The following is a 25,883-nucleotide window of genomic DNA, read 5'->3' as shown; positions in this document are numbered from 1 at the left end:
TTTTGTCAGGTTTTACAAACTGTAGATTACAAAAGCCAATCAAGAGAAGAAAAGTTTGATTAGAATTTCTAAAAATGATATGCCTGTGGCTTACCACTATTCTACCCATAGAATACAGAGCTGGAGGGTACTTCTCTTTATAAATGAGTGCTATAAACTGACTGCTTTTGTCCCCTGCAAATACACATGTTGAAACCTAATCTTTAATGTGATGGTATGGAGGCCTTTAAGAGGTTATTAGGTTGCATAGGGAGGAGCCCTCATGAAGGGGACTAGTGTTCTTACAAGAAGAGAAAGAGACTAGAGGAAGTCCCCCTACTCTTTTCTCTTCCCTCCTTTTCCTCTCCATCTCCTTCTACCTGCATATGTGAATATAAGGAGAAGGCCATTATCTGCAAGCCAGAAGGTGGGCCTCACCAGACACTGAATCTGCAAGTGCCTTGACCCTGGACTTCCCCGCCTCTAGAACTGTGAGAGACAAATGTTTGTTGTTTAAGCCACCCAGTCTGTGATATTCCATCATAGCAGCCCTAACTTCTATTATAAGGAAAGGCCCAAAGAGGCCAAAGTGCTCAAGGATCCAGAAGTAGTGAGAGAGGGAGTAGAAATGTTGGCTGTTCTTCCCCTCCCAGCCCCGCTCTGTTCTAACTCATATTTAGTAGCCTATGGTGGGAGCTGGTGCGGGGAGGGCCGGCGCAGTACCCCGGCAGTCTTCAGGCAGCTGCCACTGACAGCAACAGTGAGGATCCCCTTCTGTGTCTCCTCCACTGCCCTTCCTTCCATCCGCTTGTTTGGGGGCAGTGTTGGTCTGTTAGAAAGCAGCAGACTGCCATTCCGTGTGGGCTCCTTCAGCATTAGCCCTGAGTTCAGACCCCATGCCATGAGTCACAGCGTTTCCTCTAAGGCTGCCCTGCTGCTTCTCAGTCACCCAGTCATGAGGCACCAGAAGCCTTCTGAGACCCTGAGTGTGCGTGGGCGCTTACTGCAAAAATCTGTCAAAGTGAGGAAGTTTCAGGAAAACTAATTAAGTCACTGACAGCATGATTCAGTGAAAGGCGGGGTGGGGCCTATCAACTCCGTGGTGAGTCATTGCCTTAAGCGAGAGTATGAATATGAATGCACAATTACTGGGAGCTCTTCATTAGCCTCGGCTCACTCCCCAAAGGCAAAAAACAAAATGTCTTAACGGAGTCGACTCACACCCAGGTCCCTCTCGAAGCCTGTGGGAAGAATACTGTCTTAATTTGCTGCTAAACCATTAAGAGCTGCTCCACGTAGAATTTGGAGGCTCACGTTGCATGTATTAGAATAGCCCAGTTTTGAAAGGTTGAAGATAGAAATGAGTATTGTCTTCTAAAAAATCTTCCTGGATTTGTAAATATTCTGTAGCACAAGCGAGCCAGTGATCTCTAAGGAACAGGTCTGTGCAATGGAGGAGTTTTATTTAGTATAGAAGCATCTCATTTATGCACGGAACATACATTTACAGAGTTGTTTGAGAATTACATTTTGGTAAACTAAGTTGCAGTCAAAATTCAGAGAATATTTGCTTTCTAATGGGGCCCTGCACTGCACTCTGTGAAGCCACCGACCTATTCTTATGGAAAAAAAAATAATAATCTTCCTAATTTTTTGATTCATATATTTCAGCTGTCACTGGCTTTATTAAAGCTAATCCTCTAGTGTTATCCTTCAGAATCCCAGAATTCTGGAAGGTATGCTGAAATGTCTCAAACTGGAAAGATCCCCTGTTTTAAATGACGATGAACTTTACTCTTACCACCAAAGACTGGACCTCCCAAGTAAGAAACAAAAGAAAATAAAACAACAATAACTAAAACCAAATAAAGTCCATGAGGATGATTAAAATAAATTTTTGATTAACTGAAATATGGACTTCGTAGATAATATATTCTGTTACCCTCTCTAGCTTCAGACCAAAACAATAGGACCCTTCTTTAGGAAAGCGATGGATAGACCAATGTTAGAAGGCATCATCAATGATCACGTTAAATTAGGCATTTGTGGGGAGCTGGCTTCACTTATTTAGGTTATCTGTTTATGACAGTTTAGGCTAGTGATTCTCAACCCTGGCTGCCCATGAGGATCACCTGGGGACCTTCTGAACTGCACAGATGCCCGAACCCATCCCAGAATCAGAACTACAGGGGAATTGGGCCTGGGTATTGGCATCCAGAATGTTGTGAAATTTCCCCAGGTGATTCTAGCGTGCAGTCAAGGCTTAGAACCACTGATTCAGAAAATCACCACTTGAAAACTGGGCTTAAGTAGCAAAGCAGCAATGTCGTACCCTCTGAGGTAGTATTTCCAAAAAAAATGGGTTGTAGACCATCCAGGCTGCTTGTTAAAAATACAGGTTGCTGGGGTCCCTTCCCATTCCACCCAGGTATCTGCCCTTTGAACAAGCTCTTAGAAACTTCATTTGTCCTATAAACACTGGTGATGCTACCTTTACGGAATTCCATATCGAAGTATTAGTGAACATTTAGAAGATGCTTTTGATAGCACATGGATTTTGCTCACCTCTAAAGAAGCTAGTTACCAAGCTGGTTATGTGAATTGTGGTGAGGTGAGTGACATTTGCTGCTCATTTAATTTCCCTCTTTGGTTTTCTCCAGTGAGAACTCCCCTTCTCTGTAAGTATCTGTTTCTCTAGGTATTTCCTGACCCTCCTGCCCATCAGAACTTATCCATGTGATATCCAAGATATCCGATAGAATGAGTTAATTTAGACTACTGAAAACTGTCTTGTTCTGTTCATATAACTAAATTTTAACAACTGCTTTCAATGATTTAACTCAAAAACAGCAATGAGTACAATAATGTAGCGTAGTGTAGGAAGGTGGTGAGGAGCCCCATCTGACACTTGCAAGACACACCATGTGTGTGGCAACCTCCCCAACTACACATCCTCACAATCTCCCGATTAATCCTTTCATACTGCTATGAAGTTTCTCAGTTTCTTTGTTTTCATTCCCTATAATCTAAAATTACCTCAAAAACACAATCCTCTCCAGAAGGGTCAACTCATTGGCAGTTGTTGAGTGAGCAGATGTGTATGACAATGAAGGTGTATTCAAAAGCAACTTGCAGATGAAGTAACTCTCAAGAGGATTTGAGAACAATGCAAATTCATCACAAATACAAAGTGCTCTTTTGTTTAAAAAAATTGTTTTAGTATATAACTTCCTAAATGACTTCTGTAGGATTACTCAGGGTCCTCATAGACTCAGTATTTGTACAGGCTAAATGAAACCATTTATTTTAGCATTTAATCTATGCTTTTTGAAATATTATTTTCCATAAGAACTGGGTCTTGGGACTGAACTAGATTTGGATTTTCTCTGTTTTCTATCCTTACATTGTAACTACATGGGATTAGAAAACTGGAGATCAAAAACCAAATTAAATACTTTCATTTGAGGGAGATGAATATGGAGCAGTGTAACACATAGCTAATAGTAACAATTACAAAAGCGACCACATAGCCTAGGGCTCTTAACTTGCCTCTCCTCTGAAATGTGGGTTCCTTGATTCCTGGTCATCCTTAGTACCTGATGAAAAATCTGACTAGAGACAAGACACATGCTTAGAGCTTTCCATTCCTTAGAAAACTGGGATGGGATCTGGCGTGGTGACTCATGCCTGTAATCCCAGCACTTTGGAGGGTCAAGACAGGCTGATTACTTGAGGTCAGGTGTTCAAGATCAGCCTGGTCAACATGGTGAAACCCTGTCTCTACCAAAAATACAAAAAAACTAGCCTGGTGTGGTGGTGCACACCTGTAATCTCAGCTACACTGGAGGCTGAGGCAGGAGAATTGGTTAAACCTGGAAAACAGAGGTTGCAGTGAGCTGAGATCTCGCCACTGCACTCCAGCCTGGGCAACAGAGCAAGACTCTGTCTAAAACAACAAACAAACCACTGGAATGAGACGTCTACGGATCACGTGACCAGAATTTAGCCCAATGACACAACACAATACCAGAGAAAGTTTGTGTTTCTTATATATTGGTCATTAAGTTGCGTCTAATTAGTGGCCAAAGATTTCATGCTGATTTCATCTAGCTCTCTCAGGAAGGTACCATTTTTGTTTGAAAGGGAGACTACATAATTGATAACTTTGATAACGTGATACTTTTCAATTAAGGAAATGAGAAAAGAACAAAAGAGCAGACACATAGGTTCTGGCTGTTTCTAATAGTATTATGTTTCCAATGGTGGCATCAATAAGCGTTTTGTTCCTTTATGACATAAACCACATTTTCTTATCCCAAACCCTTGGGGCCTGATATGGTTTAAAATAATTTTGTTTTCAGATTTTTAAATAGGATAAAATGTATGCACTGTATATTTTATAATATCAACAGCATGATCTGGTTAGCCTTCTTATAATAAAACAATATTTTTTTAGAAAAACATATAAATATTCATATTAAATGGGGTAAGCAAATACTGTAAATAGTCTCAAGTCTGTTTAGATTGAGTTTTGCTGCCAAATGACTTGTGGCAAAGCAAGAGAATACTTCTAAGAGATTTTTAGATTTGGAATTGCAAACAAGGGATTATGGGTTTATATCTGTGTTTTCCAAATCATTCAAGAATTTATTTGTATTTTCAAATCTTATTAACTTAATTCAGTAATTTGTCCCATCCATTATTGTCCTAAAACCTTTTCATGCTTAAAATGTTCCCTGTAATCATTAATACTCATTGATTTGGTCACTATTTTTTTGGTGACTTATTACCTTTATTATTTCACATAATAAGCTTTTTAAGGCTCAGTTTCCTCTTTTAGAAAATTTCTGTTGGCATTGTGCCTGGCACTTAAGTGCTTACATCAATCAGTAAGCTTTCTTTGACTGCAGGCAAGAGGCACTGATTCTGACTGAAGCAAAAAGGAGTTTACTGTGAGTATATGGAATTAAGAGAATCATTGCAGAACTGTGCTTGGAAATAGCAGGGAAAAGAAAAACTTTTAGACTGAGGTTAGGGATATTTTATCAGGACTTCTCACCTCCACCTTTTAAAATTCTGAGTCCCCTGCTGAAGATCAAGCCCCAGGCAAATCTGAGGGGCTGAGCAGCTCTTGTACCCACCACTCGGCTAGGAGGCAGCCTGACACATTGATTGACACTCCCACCACGCCTGAGCAAAGGGTAGGGGAAGCATTCTCTCACAGGAAATGGGGTTGTTATTGCAAGAAGAATACAAATCGACCCTGATGGCAAAACAAACAAACCTAACAGAAAGTCCTCCATAGAATTCACGATATTTTCTGAAGATTAGTATTAATTCTTGGCTTTTTAAGAATGTGTAGTCTTATATTTTCAGGCCATCCTCATAGAAAACTTACCTCATCGCCATGGGCAGGTTAGCTGCATTCCTCAAGACTTTTTTTTCAACATTCTGTCTCTTTCTTGAGCATAGAGGCTAGACATGTTTGCCATTTGATTTTACTTTGTTTTGGTACAAGTAAGGAGTTATTTTCAAAATGATCTTTTAATAAGGAGCATCTCCTACCAAGGCAACACTGACAGAGGGAATCTTAATGGAGAAACCAGTCTATTAATAAGAAAAGCAAATATTTCACCTGGAATCTACATAAGAAAATGTACATCGCAGGACTCAAAAACCAAGAAAATGAAAAAGGCAATGTATATGGCTTTTCCTCATTTACTGCTGGAAAAAATTTTAAAGAATACTATTACCATCCTTAAGTCCCACATTTCTTTAAGTGCCTTTTCAAATTGCACACCATTTTTACAGGCGGGTGCGGATGGGTGCGCACACTCAGCTCGAATTGTTGATAACACATATTTCTAATGGCCAGGCGCAGTGGCTCACGCCTGTAATCCCAGCACTTTGGGAGGCCGAGGTGGGTGGATCACGAGGTCAAGAGATCGAGACCATCTGGTCAACATGGTGAAACCCCGTTTCTACTAAAAATACAAAAAATTAGCTGGACATGGTGGCACGTGCCTGTAATCCCAGCTACTCAGGAGGCTGAGGCAGGAGAATTGCCTGAACCTAGGTGGCAGAGGTTGCGGTGAGCTGAGATCATGCCATTGCACTCCAGCCTGGGTAACAAGAGCGAAACTCCATCTCAATAAAGAAAACTAAAAACAAAAACAAAAAAACCACATATTTCTTACCTGATACTCATACTCTGTGAATGGCAATAGTTCGGAATCTATAAAAGAGGTTGAGCTTCCATTATAGATTAGCACTGGATTGGATTTTCCAGGCTGAGTTGCTATTTGTCTTCTGTATAATTCGTAATACAAAACTTTTCCATTTGGCTGAAGCGGTCCTGTCCACAAAAGGGAAATAGTGGGCTGGAATCCTCCTGGAGCCATTTGTACCTCCAGATGTGGAGGGGGTTGCATCAGAGGTGCAATCTCAGGGGTCTGTATGAATGTCCAGTCACTTGAGGCACATCCCAGTCTGGTGCACGCTTGAATTCGTATTTCATACCTTCAGGACATAAAGCAGAAATTAGCGATTGTCAGCAAAATAGATATTCATGGGAAGAGTTCTTAAAACACCAAGCCTTAAAAAAAAAAGCTTACATATAGTCTTATTTATAGCTAACTCTTAAGACTAACAAAGTTATATTTACATGGAAATTTTTGAACAATTAAAATCCTCCTGACTTTCTAAAGTTCCTTATCTCTTTGAAACAGGTGAGCACAATTCTTCTCCTAAACAAGGATGTATGGAATAAATAATTCTCAAGATTCTTTCCGACATGAAAATTCTGGTACTCTAAGAATGACTTAACATAGCAATGAAGAATGCAGACCTTGGAAAGTATGAACCAGTTCTCAGCAGTCCTGGACTCCTCCTACCTTTGCAACTAGGGCTAAATGATCCTCCAGGAGTGTTTCCAGGTCATGAAAGAACATAATGGAATGAAGGTCTCAGTGGTAATCAATCCTCTCACCTGATACCTAACATCTTAAAACAGGCTCCCTTACATGACACGAAGACCTTGTGGGGCCAAAGTTAACTTAACTACACACCAGATTATCAATCATGAAGACACCTTATCACCATCCAGTTAAACACAACTAATCAATTATGTTTTGCCTCATAGCTGGTCTCTGCTACTTGAAAAGGTCTATTTACATAGCAAGGACTTTCCTTTCTGACAAAATGAATTTTTGTGAGTATTTAGTGTCTATGGCTGCAAATGAGCACTTTTTTTCTCTATTCCCAAGAGCCACTGATTTTATGACACCTTCAATTTTCCCTCAAGTGCCCAGTTACCTTCTCTCTCCCTTTAGAACTTTTGGTTCTAGCCTTTTTTTTTTTTTTTTTTGAAATGGAGTCTCGCTCTATCACCAGGCTGGAGTGCAGTGGAGCAATCTTGGCTCACTGCAACCTCTAACTCCCAGGTTCAAGCAATTCTCCTGCCTCAGCCTCCGGAGTAGCTGGGACTACAGGCGTACACCACCACACCCAGCTAATTTTTGTATCTTTAGTCGAGATGGGGTTTCACCATGTTGGCTAGGATGGTCTCGATCTCTTGACCTTGTGATCCTCCCAAAGTGCTGGGATTACAGGCGTGAGCCACCACACCTGGCCAGTGCTTTCTTTTCTTTTCTTTTCTGAGATGGAGTTTTGCTCTTGTTGCCCAGTCTGGGGTGCAATGGAACAATCTTTGCTCACGGCAACCTCCGCCTCCTAGGTTCATGTGATTCTCCTGCCTCAGCCTCCAGAGTATCTAGGATTACAGGTATGTGCCACCATGCCCAGCTAATTTTGTATTTTTAGTAGAGATTGAGTTTCTCCATGTTGGTCAGGCTGGTCTTGAACTCCCAGCCTCAGGTGATCTGCTCACCTTGATTACAGGTGTGAGCCATTGCTCCTGGCTCAGTGCTTTCTTAATTACACCTTTTTCCCCTTTGTGACTTATTTTATTCCCACTTTCTTCTCCTCCTCCCCTGGTTCTCCTCTCATGTCCATCTCCACCATGACAGGGCTACCACTTTATTGGTGATCAAATCCATAACTGCGTATGGCAGATCTGACTTCTCAGCAATTCTGTGAAGTCAATTTTGATTTCCCACATAGAGATTATTCATTATCGGTGTTATCTGTGGTAGTTTTTAAATTCTGGCTTGGATCCTCTGCTACTTAGGACATTCCCAAGCTACTTCTTCTTACTGACCAGCTGGGGGTGCTGAATGGAGGACACACAAATTTGCAATATTTGGTGAACATTAATCCACAAAAACAAAAGTCCCCACACGAACTCCAACTCCACAGGGAAGTGATACTCTGTTTTATGTCAATGACACTTATAGATTCAGTCAGAGTAAATAATGAAGAGATCTCTCTCATATTCTTAAATATCATTGCAATTTATCAGATAAATCAAACTCTTTTTCCAGCCAGGAAAAAGCATTCCTCTCATCCCTAGACAAACTGTTCCTTCTCTAGAAGATTTTTTGATTAAGAGTTTCAAAGAGGAGCAAATTGATATGATTTTTGAAAGCTGGAGGTGCAGAAAGGTAAAGAAGAAGCCAGTCTAGAATATACAGCTCTGTGGCTACGGTGGGCCTTTTTTATGTCCTGCATCAGTGTAAGGTAATATAAAAGCCAGCTCACATAGCATGTGGATTAGCTGTGGAGGATACCTGAGGAAGTTTTAACTACTGTTTAATATTTAATACGACCCTAAATAATTGTCATGAGTAGATGCATAAGACCATGAATGTTTCATTTAAACAGCACTATATATCAGAGATAATTATAGGAGGATCTAATCTGCACATCACTAGATTATGATAATAGCTAAATTTTACCTATGGTAGTTGGAAATCAACACTCTTTCAGCCTTTAATTTTTTAAAGTGATTCTGTTCATTTTACTAAATTTTAAGCATAAAATATCTTTTATTACCTTTCTCTCTGGGGATGTAAGTTACTTAAAATGTGATGGGGAACAATGCCAAACAATTTTCTTTAAACTATGGGGAAGATTCTTTTGTGTGCAGAAAACACACTTTCATGAATGTCACAGAGCCCAGATGAAACCACTAGGAAAACAGGAGCTAGCAAAGTTGCACTGTCCTGAGAAACCATAAGAAAATAGAGTCAGAGAAGCCTTATTATTATTCCTGGAAGAAGTGCTGGATTTGCTAAGAAGGCTCTTCACAAAACACATTTTTGTTTTATTCTAACTCTGGCTCGTCATAGCGCTCATTGATTGGCACTTTTTTTTTTTTGAGACAAAGTCTAGCTCTTGTTGCCCAGGCTGGAGTGCAGTGGTGCAATTTCAGCTCACTGCAACCTCCATCTCCCAGATTCAAGCGATTCTCCTGCCTCAGCCTCTCGAGTATCTGGGATTACACGTGCCTGCTACCATGGCTGGTTACTTTTTCTATTTTTAGTAGAGACAGGGTTTCACTGTTGGCTAGGCTGGTCCGGAAATACTGACCTCAGGAGATCCACCCACCTTGGCTTCCCAAAGTGCTGGGATTATAGGTGTGAGCGCCTGGCTGATTGACACTTTTTAACCTTAAAATAACACATTATTTTCTCACACTCTGGTCAGATGACCCTATTGGAGCTCTCAGAACTGTACAGGGGCCTGCATATTTCCAGGGGGATTAGCCTCATCTCCGTCCTACTTATTTCAGACACCAGGATGCATTGAAAACCTTTCCGAAAAACGGACTCTCAAAATATCACCTGCAGGAATTCTGCTCTCTGAAGGTTATGCAAATAAGCTTTGCTTTACTGAGGATGTGCTTTGTCTACTATGCATGTTTAGGTGGAGGGAGGTTGGGGACACCATTCTAAAAATGCTTCCCATTTTTAGAGTCTTCATTAGAACTGACCAAAGACTCAGGCAATAGAAAGGTCAGTGGTTCACTCTCAGAAAACTGAGACATGGCTACTTACCTGTGAAATGGCTTCAGTTGGTTTACTATGTATGACTGTGTACCAAAAGAATTATGAGTTGTGTTTATGTGTATGATTTGAGTTTCTCTTTCAAATAGTTCACGGATGAAGAGGGTATAGTTGATGATATTGCCATTTGTTCTCACTGGAGGGTCCCAATTCACTAAGATCTCCTGAGGGCCCCTGGCTTGCAATTTTGGAGGTTCCATTCCTGAGGGTGCTGAAGGGCTGGTTCGATCTTTGACAAGAGAACTTAAAATTCCCCCTTGGCTGTTGTTGGCAGTTACTGTGTAGCTATACTCCACACCTGGGGTGAGAGTAAAATCATGATAGTGAGTTTCCAAGCCTGTATACACAATGGTTCCATCCCTTCTAAGTTCATAACTTCTGATCTGGCCATTTGGGTTTCTTGGAGGTTTCCAGGTGATTTCTATTGACTCCGAGCCTGTGACTTGCAGTGTTGGAGAGTCCATGTTCTCTGGCGGGGCCTCCATTGTCCAGGCAGATTTTGACACACTAGCTGTGCAGCCTCCATTCGTGCAGGCTACAAGGGAGAAGTTGTACTGAGTGTAAGGCTGCAGGTGGGAAACCAGCAGGCACAGGCCCTGGCCAGCAAGGGACTCCTTATTATCATATATAACTAAATATTTAGTGATCTTTCCATTTTGTACTGTGGGTGGTGACCAACACACATTTATTTGAGTGGCACTGACGGCCGAAAGATCTGGAGGGCTGACTCCTGATGGAGCAGCCTCCAGAGTCGTGATGCTGATGGGTTTGCTGGTGGAGCAGCCTCCACTTGTGCAGGCTTGGAGTGCATAGCTATAGGTGGTAAAAGGAAGAAGCTCTTCATCAGTGTAATTGAAAGTCACAGCATCAAAGCTGAAAGGATAGAGCATTTCATTCCTTTGAAGCCTATAGGACTGGATAATACCATTAGACTGTTCTGGTGGGATCCAGGAAATCAGCAGCTTGTGGGGATTCATAGATACATAAGATATCTCAGGTGGAGAGAGACCTTCTGGAGGTGCTTGCAATGTCCTCGCCACACTCCAAGAGCTATAGGTCTGCCCAGCTGAATTCCAAGCGCTGATTTTATATTCACACTGCGTCCATGGCTGCAAACCTGTATCATTATACATAAATGTATTCCTTTCTGTGTTATATTCTGTGAAAACAATTTTCTCATCGGCCTGGATCGTCTGATTTCCCCACACTTTTTCTTTAAAGCATTTGCGAATCACTTCATAGCGAATTAATTTTCCATTTGGGTTAACAGGCTCAGACCAGCTCAGCTCAACACTGGTGGACTTCACAGACTGGACAGTAGGAGCCAACTGAGAGTCTGGAGGGGCTTCATCTGTCCACAGAGGCTGGGGTGCTGAGTGTGCACAGCCTGCTCTGGTGCAGGCCTCCAGGGTCAGCGTGTAGAGAGTGAAAGGATCCAGGCGGCGGAAGAGAAACTGACGATTTAATCCAGCGTACTCCAGGAGCCCGTCACTGAAGATGTTGTATGTCTAGAGAAGGAACAGAAGCAAAAGGGATAACTTGCAGCATGTGATTTCTTTGTGTAGTTATTTAGCCCCTTTTTAACCTTTACCCTCTTATTCCTTATTTTGATGACCCTAATTTAGAAGTATTCTGATATTAATTGGGGAGGTGTGGTCTTTTCCAGTTAATATAAGGCCCATAGAGAGATAAACAGTGTTTTTCTTTGCCGTTGTTTTTCCCCAAAGCTAAGGGCCATTGAACCTGATATTTTGACTTAAATGGTACTCACGAGGTTTCTCCTACTTGCATTTATTTTTTAAAGTAGAGAATAGCATTCAAATCTCCTTTTTTATAGATACGAGCCGCTTCTGATCTCACACAGACTCGAGTAAGTAGGGTCTACCTTCCATGCCATTTGCTGGGAAATAGAATTACAATACTTAATCATTTGTTCTTACAGAGTGCCAGGGCTGAAAGTGTGTGTGTGTGTGTGTGTGTGTGTGTGTGTGTTATGTGTGTGTGTTTAGGCACACAGACACCTATATTTTATATATAAGTACAAATATTCGTACTACATATATATATATATATATATATATATATATATATATATATATACTATATATATATATACCTTTCCAACTAGGAGTTGGAAAATAAAACACTCTTGCAGGCCATGGAAGAATTGATTGCTCCTTTGTGGGCAAAGTACTCTTTTGTTCTGGGAAAAAACATCTGAGTGCTTATTATACTGTACAAATGTACAGCAAATTTTCAACCCTGTATTATACATTTTTTTTTTGAAAGATGGGAAGTAACTTAATCTGAATGCAGGTGTTTTTGAACAGTGATTTCCCACCTTTTTCCTGCTTCAACGAACCTGAGAGAGATGCCACACTCCTACCGATGACTCCCTATCACGGTGACTTTCAAGAGGGGACAGGGCACATTTTACAGCCTTTGGAAGCAAACCCTTGAAACATTCCCAGGAGTGGTTCTTGGGAAAGCTTAATTTAGACTGAATTGTTAATATACTTCACTTTTTTTCTAAGATTATATAGCCTAGACTTCTGATAATCTCTTTATGTTGTAATATTGTATGTTGGTGTGATTTTTCTTACTGAGGATCCATGGCAAGACCACCCCCATGAGGAAAGGGGGCTGCCATATCTTCTAAAGGGAGCTTAGGTTCCATAATTAGCTTGTAGCCTCTGTGACTCCTCAGCACCCCTTGATGCCCCAATAGTCACCTAGCAAATCTCTAACTAGTGTAAAATTGAGCTTTCTCTCTATACCCAAGCTCTGAAATGGCTTTGAAGAAAAACATCCAAACATTTTTACTGGTCTCATCTTAAATTTCTAACCATACATGTAAAATAGGCGATTACCAATTTGTAATCCTACTTTATTCCATCATGTGGTTCCTCTCTCATTTTCCCAGGTGATTCTTTCATATTTCCTCCTTTCCTCAACTGCCAATACCCTTTTCTCTCTCTCAGCATTGGCTGTTGACATAACCACATATTTCATGAAAATAGAAGCAGTTAGAGAAGCATGCTTCCATGTTGTATATTCTGACCGCTGTATCCCTGTGAATCTAGACTTACATGATTTGCCTTTCCTTCCTTTTTTGCTATGAATGAAATCTCTCTGTGCTTATCAAAGGCCACCTGAGTGCTGTATCCCATCTCTTCCTCCTTCCCAATGACTTCACTACTGCCATTATTCTCATATTCTCCTACATCACTAGTTTATTTCTCTCTACTGGTTATTTCCATTCATGTTTAAATGTACTCTAGTATTTTTTCAATTATTTTAAATAAAACTTCCCCGTGCCACTGTCTCTCCCTATTGCTCCATTTCTCTGCTTTTCTTTTCAACTAAATGGCTTTAAGGAGTTGCTGTCCTTGTTTCCTCCCTTGCCATTCCCTCCTCAACCAGCCATGCCAACCAGACTTCCCATGCTACTGCTCACTCTGCTTGTCAAGGTCACAGTCACCTCCCATTCCTGCACTCAGGGTGGCTTCTCTGCCCTCATTTTACTTGTGCGCTCGGCAGCATTTTGGCATATTTTCTCTTCAGTTTTTGGACACTCCGCTCAGTACTTTTCCTTTTAGCCTAATTCCCTCTTATCAGTCTTTGCTTTCTCTCTTTCCTCCTCTTGACCCCCACATTTATGCCTCAGGGCTTGACCCCAGACCCTCAACAGGTTGAGTTACATTCTTTCTGTAGCTGATCTCCTCTGGCACCATGGGTTTAAATAACATCCACCTGCTAATGGAGGTTCAGAAGGTATTCTGATCATTGATCTCAGTGAAGAACTCTCTCAGGAGTTTTAGACTTAGCACCTCACACTATCGACTTGCCCCCTCAAACTTGTTCATCTTTCAGTCTCCCCTTCCTCATCAATAGCCCAAAGCCTAAACCCAAAAGTCATCCTGAAGTGCTCCGTTTCCTTCATGTCTCTCATTCAGCTCATTAACATGCTGTCATCTCTGTCTTCTGAGTGTATCTTCGATTCACTCACAGTTCATGACTCACAAATGCTACTCTAATTTGAGCCACCATTGATATTCTACTCTGACATCTATAGTTCTCAAACTCTATGAGTCCTTATGTAGTCCATTTTCCACAGAGTGGCCAGATTGATTTTTAAAAACATAAATTTGACCATGATGTTCCTTTGCTTAAAGGCTTCAGTCATTTTTCATTGCACTTGGAACACATTTTAAACTCTTTACCACAGCCTACAGGGTTAGGCACACTCTGTCTCCTGCCAGGCTCTCCAACCTCTTCTAGTGCCATCTTTCTTTTCCCCGAATACTTCATACACACTAGCTTTCTTCTCTTTTCTTGAACACACCACGTTCATTCCTGGCTTCAGGCCTTGCATTTGCTGTTCATTTTGTCTGGAACATTTTGCCCCCGTATCTTCACATGACTGACTCTATCTTGTCATCCAGGACTCAGCTCAAATGTCAACTTAATTCAAATGATATTCCATTCTAAAATAGCCTGAGCAGGCATAATTATATTATTCTATTTAATTTTCTTTATATTATTCATCTCTCTCTGTAATTCCCTTGCTTATTTATTTACTAGCTTATTGTTTGTTTTTCTGTACCCTCAGCATTCATATACTCTGCCACATTTACACACACACACACACACACACACACACACACACACACACACGATTTATAACATAAGGGATCTTGACCGTCTTGTTCACTGTTGAATAAGTATATGGTACTTAGTAGAAGCATTTCACCAAATATCAAGCAAATATTTGGTGAAATGCAAAATAAAGACTCAAGGAGTCAATATTCTTATTGTTAGTCATGCCAGAAAGAAGCAGATGCTGTCATGGGAAACAAATACCCAAAAGAAGACGTGGTTTGAGGGAAGAAGCTTTCTTCTCTGATGGAGACCTTGGAGCCGTGATTTATATTTTAAGGTCATGAATCCTGAGGCTAAAGCCTCTGGCCCCAGGGGGCGGAATTCTGGCTTCCGTCCACATGTAGGCGGGCTGGTGGGAAGCAGCGTGCTACGGCTACGTGCAGCAGGCCTTGGAGCTAGGCAGAGAGGCAGCCCACAGAGAGGCCCGCAGGATGGACCCGGGCCTGTGAGCTCTAGTTACAGCTCTCAGTTATTGCTGCACATCATTTCCTGCTGTCATCCCTCTCTTAGGGTTTTCAGGGAGGCCTTATTAAAAGTAACAGCTTAGTCTCAACCCTGTGATGTGGAATTAATGCAGGAGTCTTTGCCTCCTGGAGAAGGAGTAGCAAAGAAAAGGGTACAGCGGCAAGGAAGAGGTAGTCCCAGCCTGCAGAAAGTAGTTGATGAGGGCCTAAGGGATGGGCCACGAGAGACTGGAGGTAAAGGCAGTAGCATGAACTGACAGGTATATCTGCCACCATCCTTGGGGAGGAACATCAGAGAGGTAGATGAGGGCTGTGGCTGAAGGTTCAAAGCATCAAAATGCAGGCTATTCATGAAAATACCATCTCTCCTGTACTCACAGGCTAGTGGAGCTTGAGATATGTATATGACATTTATAAGACTGTTTCTCTTTTTTTTTTTTAATTTTTTGAGTCGGAGTTTCATTCTTGTTACCCAGGCTGGAGTGCAGTGGTGCAATCTCGGCTCACTGCAACCTCCGCCTCCTGGGTTCAGGCAATTCTCCTGCCTCAACCTCCTGAGTAGCTGGGATTACAGGCATACACCACTGTGCCCAGCTAATTTTTTGTGTTTTTAGTAGAGACGGGGTTTCACCATGTTGACCAGGATGGTCTCGATCTCTTGACCTTGTGATCCACCCGTCTCGGCCTCCCCAAGTGCTGGGATTACAGGCGTGAGCCACCGCGCCTGGCCCAAGACTGTTTCTCATGGCTACATACAGAAGTTGGGAAGTTAGCAGACACCTATGGCTTGCTTAGTAAGCTCTGAAGCATAAATTAGGCAAGTCTTAAGCAAATAACTGAGAAGGATAATTCAGAAGGCAGTTAAGAGTCATTTAGAGTTCAGTTCTGATGTGAGTTCCTGGCTCCAAATCCCAACTCGATTACTTACAGTGTAGGCTTGGGCAGTTATTTAGCCTGCATATGCCTCATGAGGTTTAGTGGTACCCACCTAGTAGGGTTGATATGAGGATTAAATGAGATGATCCATGGAGAGCATTTAGCCTGGTGTTGGGTTCATAGGAAGCATCACACATCTGAGCCAGTTTTCTCTGATCTGTGATTAAGTGCCTGGAGGAGCTATCAAGGAGAATTAAACAGGCTGTGAAGGGAGTTTTCCCACAGTGACCGGATGGCATGTCAGGGCTCATCTATTTATCTGGAGAACACAAAACATAATTTTGTACGCAGGGTAGACATTACCTTAATTGCACCATTGGTTCTCATAGGCTCTGACCACTGTAGTAGCAATGCCCGGCCATTCTCTTTCTGTTCTACTGTAAAGTTTCTCAGTCCACTTGGGGAAGATTCTAAGGTTTGAATCAGAGTCCAGGGGCTTAAAATTTCTCCTGCATGGTTTGCAGCCACAACCCCAATGTGATACGTTGTGAATGGTTCTAAGCCGAACAGGTGGGCTTGATGGCTTGTTCCCTGTAAGAAAGTTAACAGGTTAAACGTTTTTTTTTTTGTTGTTGTTTAGAAACTGACAGTACCACTGGAAGGTAATTCTCTGAACCTCATGGCCAAAGCACATAGGCAACAGCAGCACAACCACCAGAGCAGAGTTTTCAACAATCCTTAAGAAAACAACACATTATTTTCTTGTTCTTGTTGATACTCTGAATATATTATCCAATGTTGTAAGATTTTAGACACTCAGAAGGTTGATCAGAAGGATTCTTGCCTTTTCCAAGCTTGCAACCCAAAGGGTATGAGGTATATAATATACGAAACCTATGATGCTTCAGATCAGTGCTGCATCCAGCTCAAAATGGAAATCAGTGCTACCAAGTTGCATGTCAGAAACTGTGATAATTGCTCGCCAGGTTAATATTAAGGGTTTGGAGATTTAACCTGAACACTCCTGGTTTGCAAATCCCCGACACTATCTGTTTATACAAGACTCCCCATCTTCCCAGTCTCCCTTTCTCATTCTTTTGGAGTGTGTATATATCTTACAAATTCAATAAAACAAATCAACACAAGAAAACAGTAAAAGGCCAATTCAACTATACGTGTACAAACACCCTTAGAGAAGTCTACTATTAATATGGACATAAAAATATTTTATTGTTAAAAGCATTATAACCAAAACTATGAAACCTACCAAAAGTAATTGTTAGCTAGGCTTGGGGAATTTGGTCTTTGCTAATTTAAAAGAAAAGAAAAAAGAGATAGCCGAATTAGGAATTTTTGTTTGTTCTTCTGCTTGGAGAGCAACATTTAACATATTTGGCATAACTAAACTGGAGCTAAGAATCCTAATGTTTCTAAAGGCCCTGGGGTGCTCTTTCCACATCTAGACTAAAAGAATATGTCTTTTTAAAGTACGAATTATGTCTGCAAGTAGGGTAGTAATGTGTGCATAGGTAAAACACACACAGACACACACACACACGATTGGCATTTTCTGTTATGTGCCATACCCAATGGATGTAAGAAATATGAGAAAATTTTGACTGGGTTAGTAGGATATTTACAATCAATGATCTGCTTTGCTTTATTAAATGTTTGAATGTGATAGATGGTTTTCAATTATCTTATTTTCTTGGTGAGCAAGGGAGGAGGAATGTGAAGTGGAGTAGTGGAAGTTTTTTCTGAAAGTAGGTACCCAAGAACATCAGACAAAATTGTGTATAAGGAAGTCCTCCTTAATTTGGGGATATCCAAATATCATTTGGGATAAAATTAAAATGAGATGACAAAATGAAACAGAATTGTTTTCCAAACAAACTGGTTAGACAAAACCAAAACAATGTAGAAATAGTTTTTGGTTCTGTTTTCTGACATTATTGGCTATACATTTTAACTCTGTTAATATTTCTTGTTATAGGCAGAGAAAGTACAATTTCCTTTACACATCAAAAACTCATAAAGTCAATTTTCCTATTTCAATAAGTCCCATTATGAAATTACATGCTAACCTCTTGAAATCTTTTAATATTTAAACATTTGCTGAGCAACCAGACTCTGAAACAAATTTTACAGAAATACTAATTTCTCTTTTTTAAAATATTAAAAGTTAGATCATAAATATTTAAAAAGTTATTTCTCCACAACATTGGATTGGCCTTTTAGATAAATATAGCACAGAACTAGAATGACCATAATGAATATTAAATCTGAAGATGCTACAAGTCCCGATTACAAACATTCTTTTCTGATAAATGATTCCTTTTCTGTGGAAATAGGGCAAACATGGGCAAGATTAATAATGCAAAAAAGAATAATTCTTTGCAGAATATTCAGTAATAGATGCCAAAAAACCATACGCTCCAAAGCAAATAGTAATCACCTCTAACAGATTATATATAAAAAAGGTGGGCTGCTGGGGGACATTTTTTCATAAGCTTTTGTCATAAGAAACATGAAAAGCATGTGGGCTATAAAGCAAAAACATATGTATATTGTCAATAGCTGCACCTGCTCAATTACAGTTTATTTCAGAGCTGAGAATTTCATTCAGCCCCTAGATGGCAATACTATCAAACACTTTCGGTAACACGAGTACTTAATGATTAACAACTGGCATTCAGTCATCCAACACACTCCAGGCAACCATTAAAAAAATAACAAAACTGATTTCATTATAGATTCTTTTAATAAACATTTATGGCTCAGATCCTTGAAAGCAGAAGTATTCAGAATGCACTGACTTCAAAACCTCCACCATCTAATATAGAAATATGGCCTGCAGGTCGCAAGCTGAAGTTCGTGCATGCCTGGCACAGGAAATGGTTAGGGATATACTCCCACAAAGGGTGATTACAACAGTTGTTTTGCTTAACCTGGTCTACATGTATCCTAAAAAAAGAGAGAAATAATCGCATGTTGGAATTTAAAATGGAATTTTTGTGTCATGAAATTATATTGAGGACAAGTTCTCATATTACATTAATCTGTTATTAATTAATATTTATTGGCTCTTTTGCTTTGGCTGGAGTGTAGCAGCATGACCATGGTTTGCTGCAGCCTTGAAGTCCTGGGCTCAAGTGATTCTCCTGCCACAGCTTCCTGAGTAGCTGGGACCGTAGGCATGTACCACCATGTGTGGCTAATTAGAAAAGGGTTTCTTTTCATTCATTCTTTTTTTTTTTTCCTAGAGACTGGGTGTAACTATGTTGCCCAGGCTGGTCTCCAACTCTCTAGCTCAAGCAATCCTTTTGCCTTGGCTGCTTAAAAGTGCTGGGATTACAGGTGTGAGCCACTGGATCTGGCTAATTTGTTATTCCTGAAGAGTTACGTATGTACACATGTGCGTGTGTACACACACACACACACACACACACACACATACACACACACATACACACACACACACTCCTTAAATAGGTCTCATTCATAGCCATAGTTTTTGTCAATGTTTAGTAAAAGCTGTATTAAAAAATGAAGAAAACATAAAAATGGCAAGACAATCCTTAACAATTTATTCTTTGACATTTGAGGAAATAATTTATATTATTCTCTCTTGAATGAATTTCCATGACCAAAGTTCACTATTTTAAAATCCTGCTGCAGAATTTGGATGCGGTTTACTCTGTGGATTGGGATGTCTCTCATTTACTTACTCAGTTACTTGCTATTTTTCTTAAATTCAGGATAGTTGCTTGAGCATGTGGATCTTAGATGTTTTGGGTTCAATTCCTTCCTTTGGAGATGTAGCATTCTGTCCCACTGAGTAGGAAACGTCATCATTGAAAACGATTTTCCTTCCTTTCGCTCCTTTGCTTCACCTTTCTTCCTTCCCTTCCCTTCTCTTCCCTCACTCCTTTTCCTCTATGGAGATTATCTTAATTCAATACTCTTACTTCTTCCCCTTCATTGCCATTATTTTGCTCTTTCCTTCCCACTCTTCCTAATGATTTTCTTTAGCTACATTTTTTGTTATCCCTGACTTCTGGGCTGCCACCTTGCCCTTGTTTCCATTTTGTCTTTGTTCATCCTATGTCCATGTCCATATTGTCCATAATTCTGCAGGCATATCCACTACTTTTGTTAGGCAGCAGAGGAAGAGAATGACTCAACAAAGAACAACAGGAAGAACTGTTTTACTAGGAATAATCCATTCTTTGCAATCTAATATCTTCAATGGGATTTGGCCTATTTTTTTCCCCTGTAACTTATATGCATGAAGGTCAGAGTTTGGATACAAATCAGTGCCTCATTTTATGAGACATTAAGACAAGACTCTCTGGAACACTCTGTCAGTTGAGGTTCTGCTGGCAATTTGAACTATATTTTAACCTCTTGACTCAGCTCCTGGGGACATACGAAACTACTTGGAGTCTTCAGCAGTCTGACAATTTTACACCATCTCCTCTGATTATTTTTGACGACTTGAAGTGCCCCAAAGGTGGCCATGGGGTCAATAGGTTTATGTAGGTTGAAAATGATCAAAAATTACCATTGATCTGTAGCTGTCAATAAAACGCTGCATGGGGATGCTCCCTGCACAAATGTTTAAACTGCATAAAGCTTCCCAACTTAGTCATCTTTGCGTCTATTGATCTGATGATCCAGCAGTTTCCAGAGCTTTCCCTCTGGTCTTTGTGGTGCATTTTCACTAAGCTCACTTACCGTAGCCCTTAGGAATCTTTTTACCCTGCTCCCAGTAATGAACCAAAACAGTGATGTATAGGCACTGCTGTATTCATCAACAGAGTATTATGTGTGCGCATTATATTTTGGAAAGGGTTAATCTTCCTGGTCACCATCACGTTCATTGTAAGCCAGTGGAATTTCTTCTGCCTTTGTCTTTCATTTATGATTCTCCCTTATTCTGGGTTCCTTATCCTGAAATAGATGAGCTTTGGCTTCTGCATCCTGACCAAGTGGCAGGGTTCCCTTGCCTCCTTAGCTATCATGAACACCAAGAACAGGAGAGTAAGTCACATCCAAAACTCACCTTTTTGCACAAAGAGAACTTGAGAGGAGTCTAGATTTAAGTATATTAACCTCTGTATTTTTAAGTTGAACTGCCCAGATACTTTATCATCAATTATATTTTATCTTGTCTTAATGATAGAGGAATGATTGTAGCCGAGACCTAGAGTTTCTGATTTAGATACAAATAAAATGTGAGAAGCAGTTCGAGCTCCCGACAACTGTTGTCTAAAAGCCATGACTTTGGAGAGAGTACACCCAGGCAATTGGATGACTTTTGTGCATTGTAATGTTGACAAATCAACACAAAATATGTTTCTAGATTTCTGAAAGTCAGATAAGTTGAGGCATTCTGCTTTCCTTTCATTTATAAAGTTAACCTTTGAGTTCCCCCAAAGTTGATCAATATATTTATATCCAATACTATTTTGCAAAATTCAGATCAGTCCTTTTTTTTTCTTTTTTTGAGATGGAACCCACTGCAACCTCTGCTTCCTGGGTTCAAGTGATTCTTGTGCCTCAGTCTCCCGAGTAGCTGAGATTACAGATGCCCACCACCATGTCCAGCTAATTTTTGTATTGTTAGTAGAGATGGGGTTTCACCATGTTAGCCAGACTGGTCTCAAACTTCTGACTTTGGTGATCCACCCACTGCAGCCTCTCAAAATTCTGGGATTATAGGCATGAGTCACTGTGCCTGGCTGTCAAATTAGTCTTCATACAGAGATTAATTTTTTTTTACCACCCCTTAGGCAAATATCAAACTTGAATACTTATCCGTGGTTCACTAGGCACGAGACTTCCAAGCCTGCAAAATATAAACCCTGTCAAAACATTTTCACGGATTTCACATGCATGCTTCCTTTACCAGTGCCATCTTCACCTGAATATATCTAAGCAGGTGGGACAAAGAAGAGATTTATTTTGATAGCACACACATACATGTAGAGTTGCTCTGGAATCAGAGCTCAACTCATGATGCAAAAAAGGTAGAACCAAACACCCTTTAGGGCTGTGGTCTGTTGTTTAGTGTTCAAGAAGACTGTGTGTGTGCTAGGCAGCATCACTAAGGATTACGACACAGCTGTCAAAATGCTCAGTGCAAGCATTCAGCATTGTTTCTTAGCAGCTGGTTTACTTCTTTAAACATTTTTGAGCATCGTTTATGCAAAAGACTATAAAGTTGCAATGGGAGATACAAGATGGGTAAGGCAGACTCTTGACTCTGAGGAACTTATAATCTAATACAGCAAACAAATAATGTATATAGATACACAGTTCAGCGTGGCAGTGCTATAGTAAGTGCCAGAGAAATACTGAGGAGATACTTATAATTCAGAAGAAAGGGGGTGAGGACTTGGGGAAGACTTAATTGAGATGTGGCATTTGATCCAGGCCAGGAAAGGTGTAGAATTTGAGTAGAAGAAAACAGATGAGGGATTAGGAACAGAAGGAACAGAATAAAGTTCAGGAGATACCTGGGTGGCAGTTCAATGGAGCGGAAGTGTGGTGGTTGCAGGGGAATAGTGGGGATTGTGACTGGAAAGGGGATTGTGGTAAGACTGAAGAGGGCTGTGAATGTGACATTCACAGCCTAAAGTTTTTGAATTGCATTTGTTAGGAAACAATAGGTAACATTAGGCAAAAAAAAAAAAAAAAATTAAAAAAAAAAGAGCTAATTATATGTGAAGAGCTCTACAATGCAATTTGAAGGAATAATGGAAGAACTTTTAAATTTCACCCTATCGTGGTGTAGATCATGGTCAGTGACTAATGAAATAATAAATCTGCCAGGAATTAATTAATTAATTCCCTTAATTATTATTCAGCCAATAAGTATAGATTGCCATTTGCACAAGGTAATAGGAGAGTATTTTCTTAGAAAAAGGATTTAAAACTTTCTTTATGCAATGTTCGCTTTATTTCAAAATGTGTAATTATTCTTTAGACACAAGGATTTTTCTTTTGATTCAATTGAGGTGGGGACTATAATAACTAATGGCATTAAAACCAGTTTTACTAATTTCTGTCCTGATCCACTATGAGAACCACGCGTTCCTGAATTGTGTTTTTTCCCGATACTGGGGACAGGTTTGAGTGGCTCCCTCTACACTTTTGCCCCAGCCCCTTGTACATATCAAACAGTGAAGAGGCAGCTGGAAGTGTTAAGGATACTGTAGACGTCTCGGTAACAATGAGGCCAACTCAAAAGTACACATAAGTGTTAAAGCATTCCTAGCTCTAGGTTCTAGCTAATGCTGTAGCCTAATGGATTAGTCAGGGGCCAATTGTTATAACAATTGTAAATTTCAAGCTTAATGTGTTCAGCTTGCAGGAACCACATATTAACACTGGGAACACTTTGATGCTTTTACTCCTACAACTCTCTACACTCTGAAAAGAATGATATGTGAAAAGGGAGAAGGTTTTTTATTTCTCTCTCTTTAGAATACATCATTTATTTTGTAATGGAGGGGTCAATTCAAAAGAAGATTCAATTCACAGACACTTTCTTTATAGACAAATTAGCTATATCAATTTAATCTATAAAGCAAAAGCTAGAGTTCTTGCAAAATGAACAGTGATGCTTCAGTTACCATAAAAACATTGGGGGGAAAATGGTTTTGAAATGCCTCATTTTTCAATGAAGAAGAGGGAAAAGAATTAAATTTGTGATAATTAAATTTTAAAGTGGCAAATCAGTCACACTAAATATTAAAAAGCAGTTCTTCTGATCTATCAAAATTAAAGATGTGCATACCCTGTGACCCAGCGATTTCACTCTGATAATCTATTCCATGAAAATACTAGCAAAATTGTACTAAAACTCATATAAAAATTTTCATTCTGGCTATAGCTTTGTGTTTATTTAAACCTTGATTAAACACATATGTACTGAGAGCTTCTTCTATGCTAGGCATGCTCCTAATCTCTGAGGATACAGTAGAAAGCAAGGGAGGCAAGGTCATTATCGTCCTGAGTTTTACATTATAACGAGGACAAATGGGCAATATATAAACAGAGGAACAAGAGAAAGAGAGAGAGAGAGAGATCCAGACAGAGAGAGAGAAAGAGAGAAATGGAAATTGTGGTAAATTATGAAGGGAACAGGTAAAGTGGTACACCAGTGTTTGGGCTTAGATGGTGAGGGAAGAGGGAATGAAATTCTTGATTTAACAAGGGCAGGTAGGAAAGGTCCTTGAGGAGGTTACATTTAGGCAAGAGTGCAGAAAGGCCGGGCGCGGTGGCTCAAGCCTGTAATCCCAGCACTTTGGGAGGCCAAGGCGGGTGGATCACGAGGTCAACAGATCGAGACCATCCTGGTCAACATGGTGAAACCCCGTCTCTACTAAAAATACAAAAAATTAGCTGGGCATGGTGGTGCATGCCTGTAATCCCAGCTACTCAGGAGGCTGAGGCAGGAGAATTGCCTGAACCCAGGAGGCGGAGGTTGTGGTGAGCCGAGATCGCGCCATTGCACTCCAGCCTGGGTAACAAGAGCGAAACTCCGTCTCAAAAAAAAAAAGAAAAAGAAAAAAAGAAGAGTGCAGAAAAACACCAGCTGCAGGAAGAATCCGGGGGGAAACTTTTGAGCAAAAGCAAGAGCAGAACAGAAGCTCTAAGATGGGAACAGGCTTGGTGTTTTGGTTGACAGAAAGGAGCCAGTGTGACCAAGCCTGGTGAGGGAGAGGAGAAATGCCCAAGAGAGGTCAAAGGGATAAGCAGGAGCCAGACAGTGTCAATCCTGGAGGCCAAGGTGAAAAGTTCCAGTTTGATTCCAATTTCAGTGGAAAACTATTGAAGGCCCATAAGCAAGGCTGTGACATAATTTGATCTAGGTTTTAAAGAAATCATTCGGGCTGCTGTGTGACAAATATATGGAGGCCATTGCATTGGTCTACTTGAGCTGCCATAGCACAAAACCACTGACTGAATTGCCTTAAACACAGAAGTTCATATTCTCGCAATTCTTGAGGTTAGAAGTCTAAGGTCAAGGTGCCTTCAAGGTTGGCTTCTGGTTGGCTTATAAACAGCTGTCTTCTGGATGCGTTCCCACTCGTCATCTTTGTGTACATGCAGAGAGAGCGGTATCTCTGGTGTCTCTTCTTCTTGTTTTTTCTTTGAAATGGAGTCTTGCTTTTTCACCAGGCTGGAGTGCAATGGTGTTATCTTGGCTCACTGCAACTTCTGCCTCCCAGGTTCAAGTGATTCTTCTGCCTCAGCCTCCTGAGTAGCTGAGATTACAGGCATGCACCACCATGACCGGCTAATTTTTTGTATTTTTAGTAGAGGAGTTTCGCCACATTTGCCAGGCTAGTCTTGAACTCCTGACCTCAGGTGATCTGCCTGCCCCGGCCTCCCAAGGTGCTAGGATTACAGGTGGGAGCCACCGAGCACACGGCCATCTCTTCTTCTAATAATAACATTAATCCTATAGGAAGAGGGTCCCACCCTTGTGACTTCACTTAAGCTTGATTACCTTCCTAAATGCCCTATCTCCAAATACAGTCACCTTGGGGGTTAGGGCTTCAATGTATACCCAGAGCAACAATCACTGCATGCTTAACTCTTTGCATAGATAAATTTGCAACAATACTTCATAAAAAATGAAGTGGTATGTAAACTACCAGGCTATATCTACGAGGAACAGGAAAATTATTAAAATTTTTTAAAGGTTTTAACTACATTATTACTTTTGATAAATTGGATCTTCTAAGGGACGGGTGCAGTATCAATGAAAAGTTCCCCATCTCCTCCCCATGCCCCAGTTATTTAGTTCTCCTCCCCTGTGGTAACAAAAGTTATTTGTTTACCATTTTCTTTTAGTTTTTAGTTTTTTTTGAGACAGAGTTTCACTCAGTTTCACTCAGGTTGGAGTACAGTGACATGATCT

At 40.5% G+C, this 25,883-nt stretch overlaps 1 protein-coding gene across 1 annotated transcript in view; it reads right to left on the bottom strand.

Annotated features, from left to right (window-relative positions):
- The window catches only part of USH2A (usherin), an 815,757-nt gene that overhangs the window by 40,970 nt on the left and 748,904 nt on the right, over positions 1-25,883 (bottom strand). The window contains exons 62-64 of the mRNA XM_002760516.6: positions 16,310-16,537; positions 9,936-11,452; positions 6,177-6,498 (exon numbers count right to left, since the gene is read on the bottom strand). Coding sequence (XP_002760562.4) covers positions 6,177-6,498; positions 9,936-11,452; positions 16,310-16,537 — 2,067 coding nt within the window. The remainder of the gene's footprint in view (positions 1-6,176; positions 6,499-9,935; positions 11,453-16,309; positions 16,538-25,883) is intronic.

The sequence above is a fragment of the Callithrix jacchus genome, chromosome 19, assembly GCF_049354715.1.
Source record: "Callithrix jacchus isolate 240 chromosome 19, calJac240_pri, whole genome shotgun sequence".
NCBI classification, from domain to species: domain Eukaryota; kingdom Metazoa; phylum Chordata; class Mammalia; order Primates; family Cebidae; genus Callithrix; species Callithrix jacchus.
Note: the sequence above shows the minus strand (reverse complement) of the source record. Positions and strands in the feature narration are given on the sequence as shown.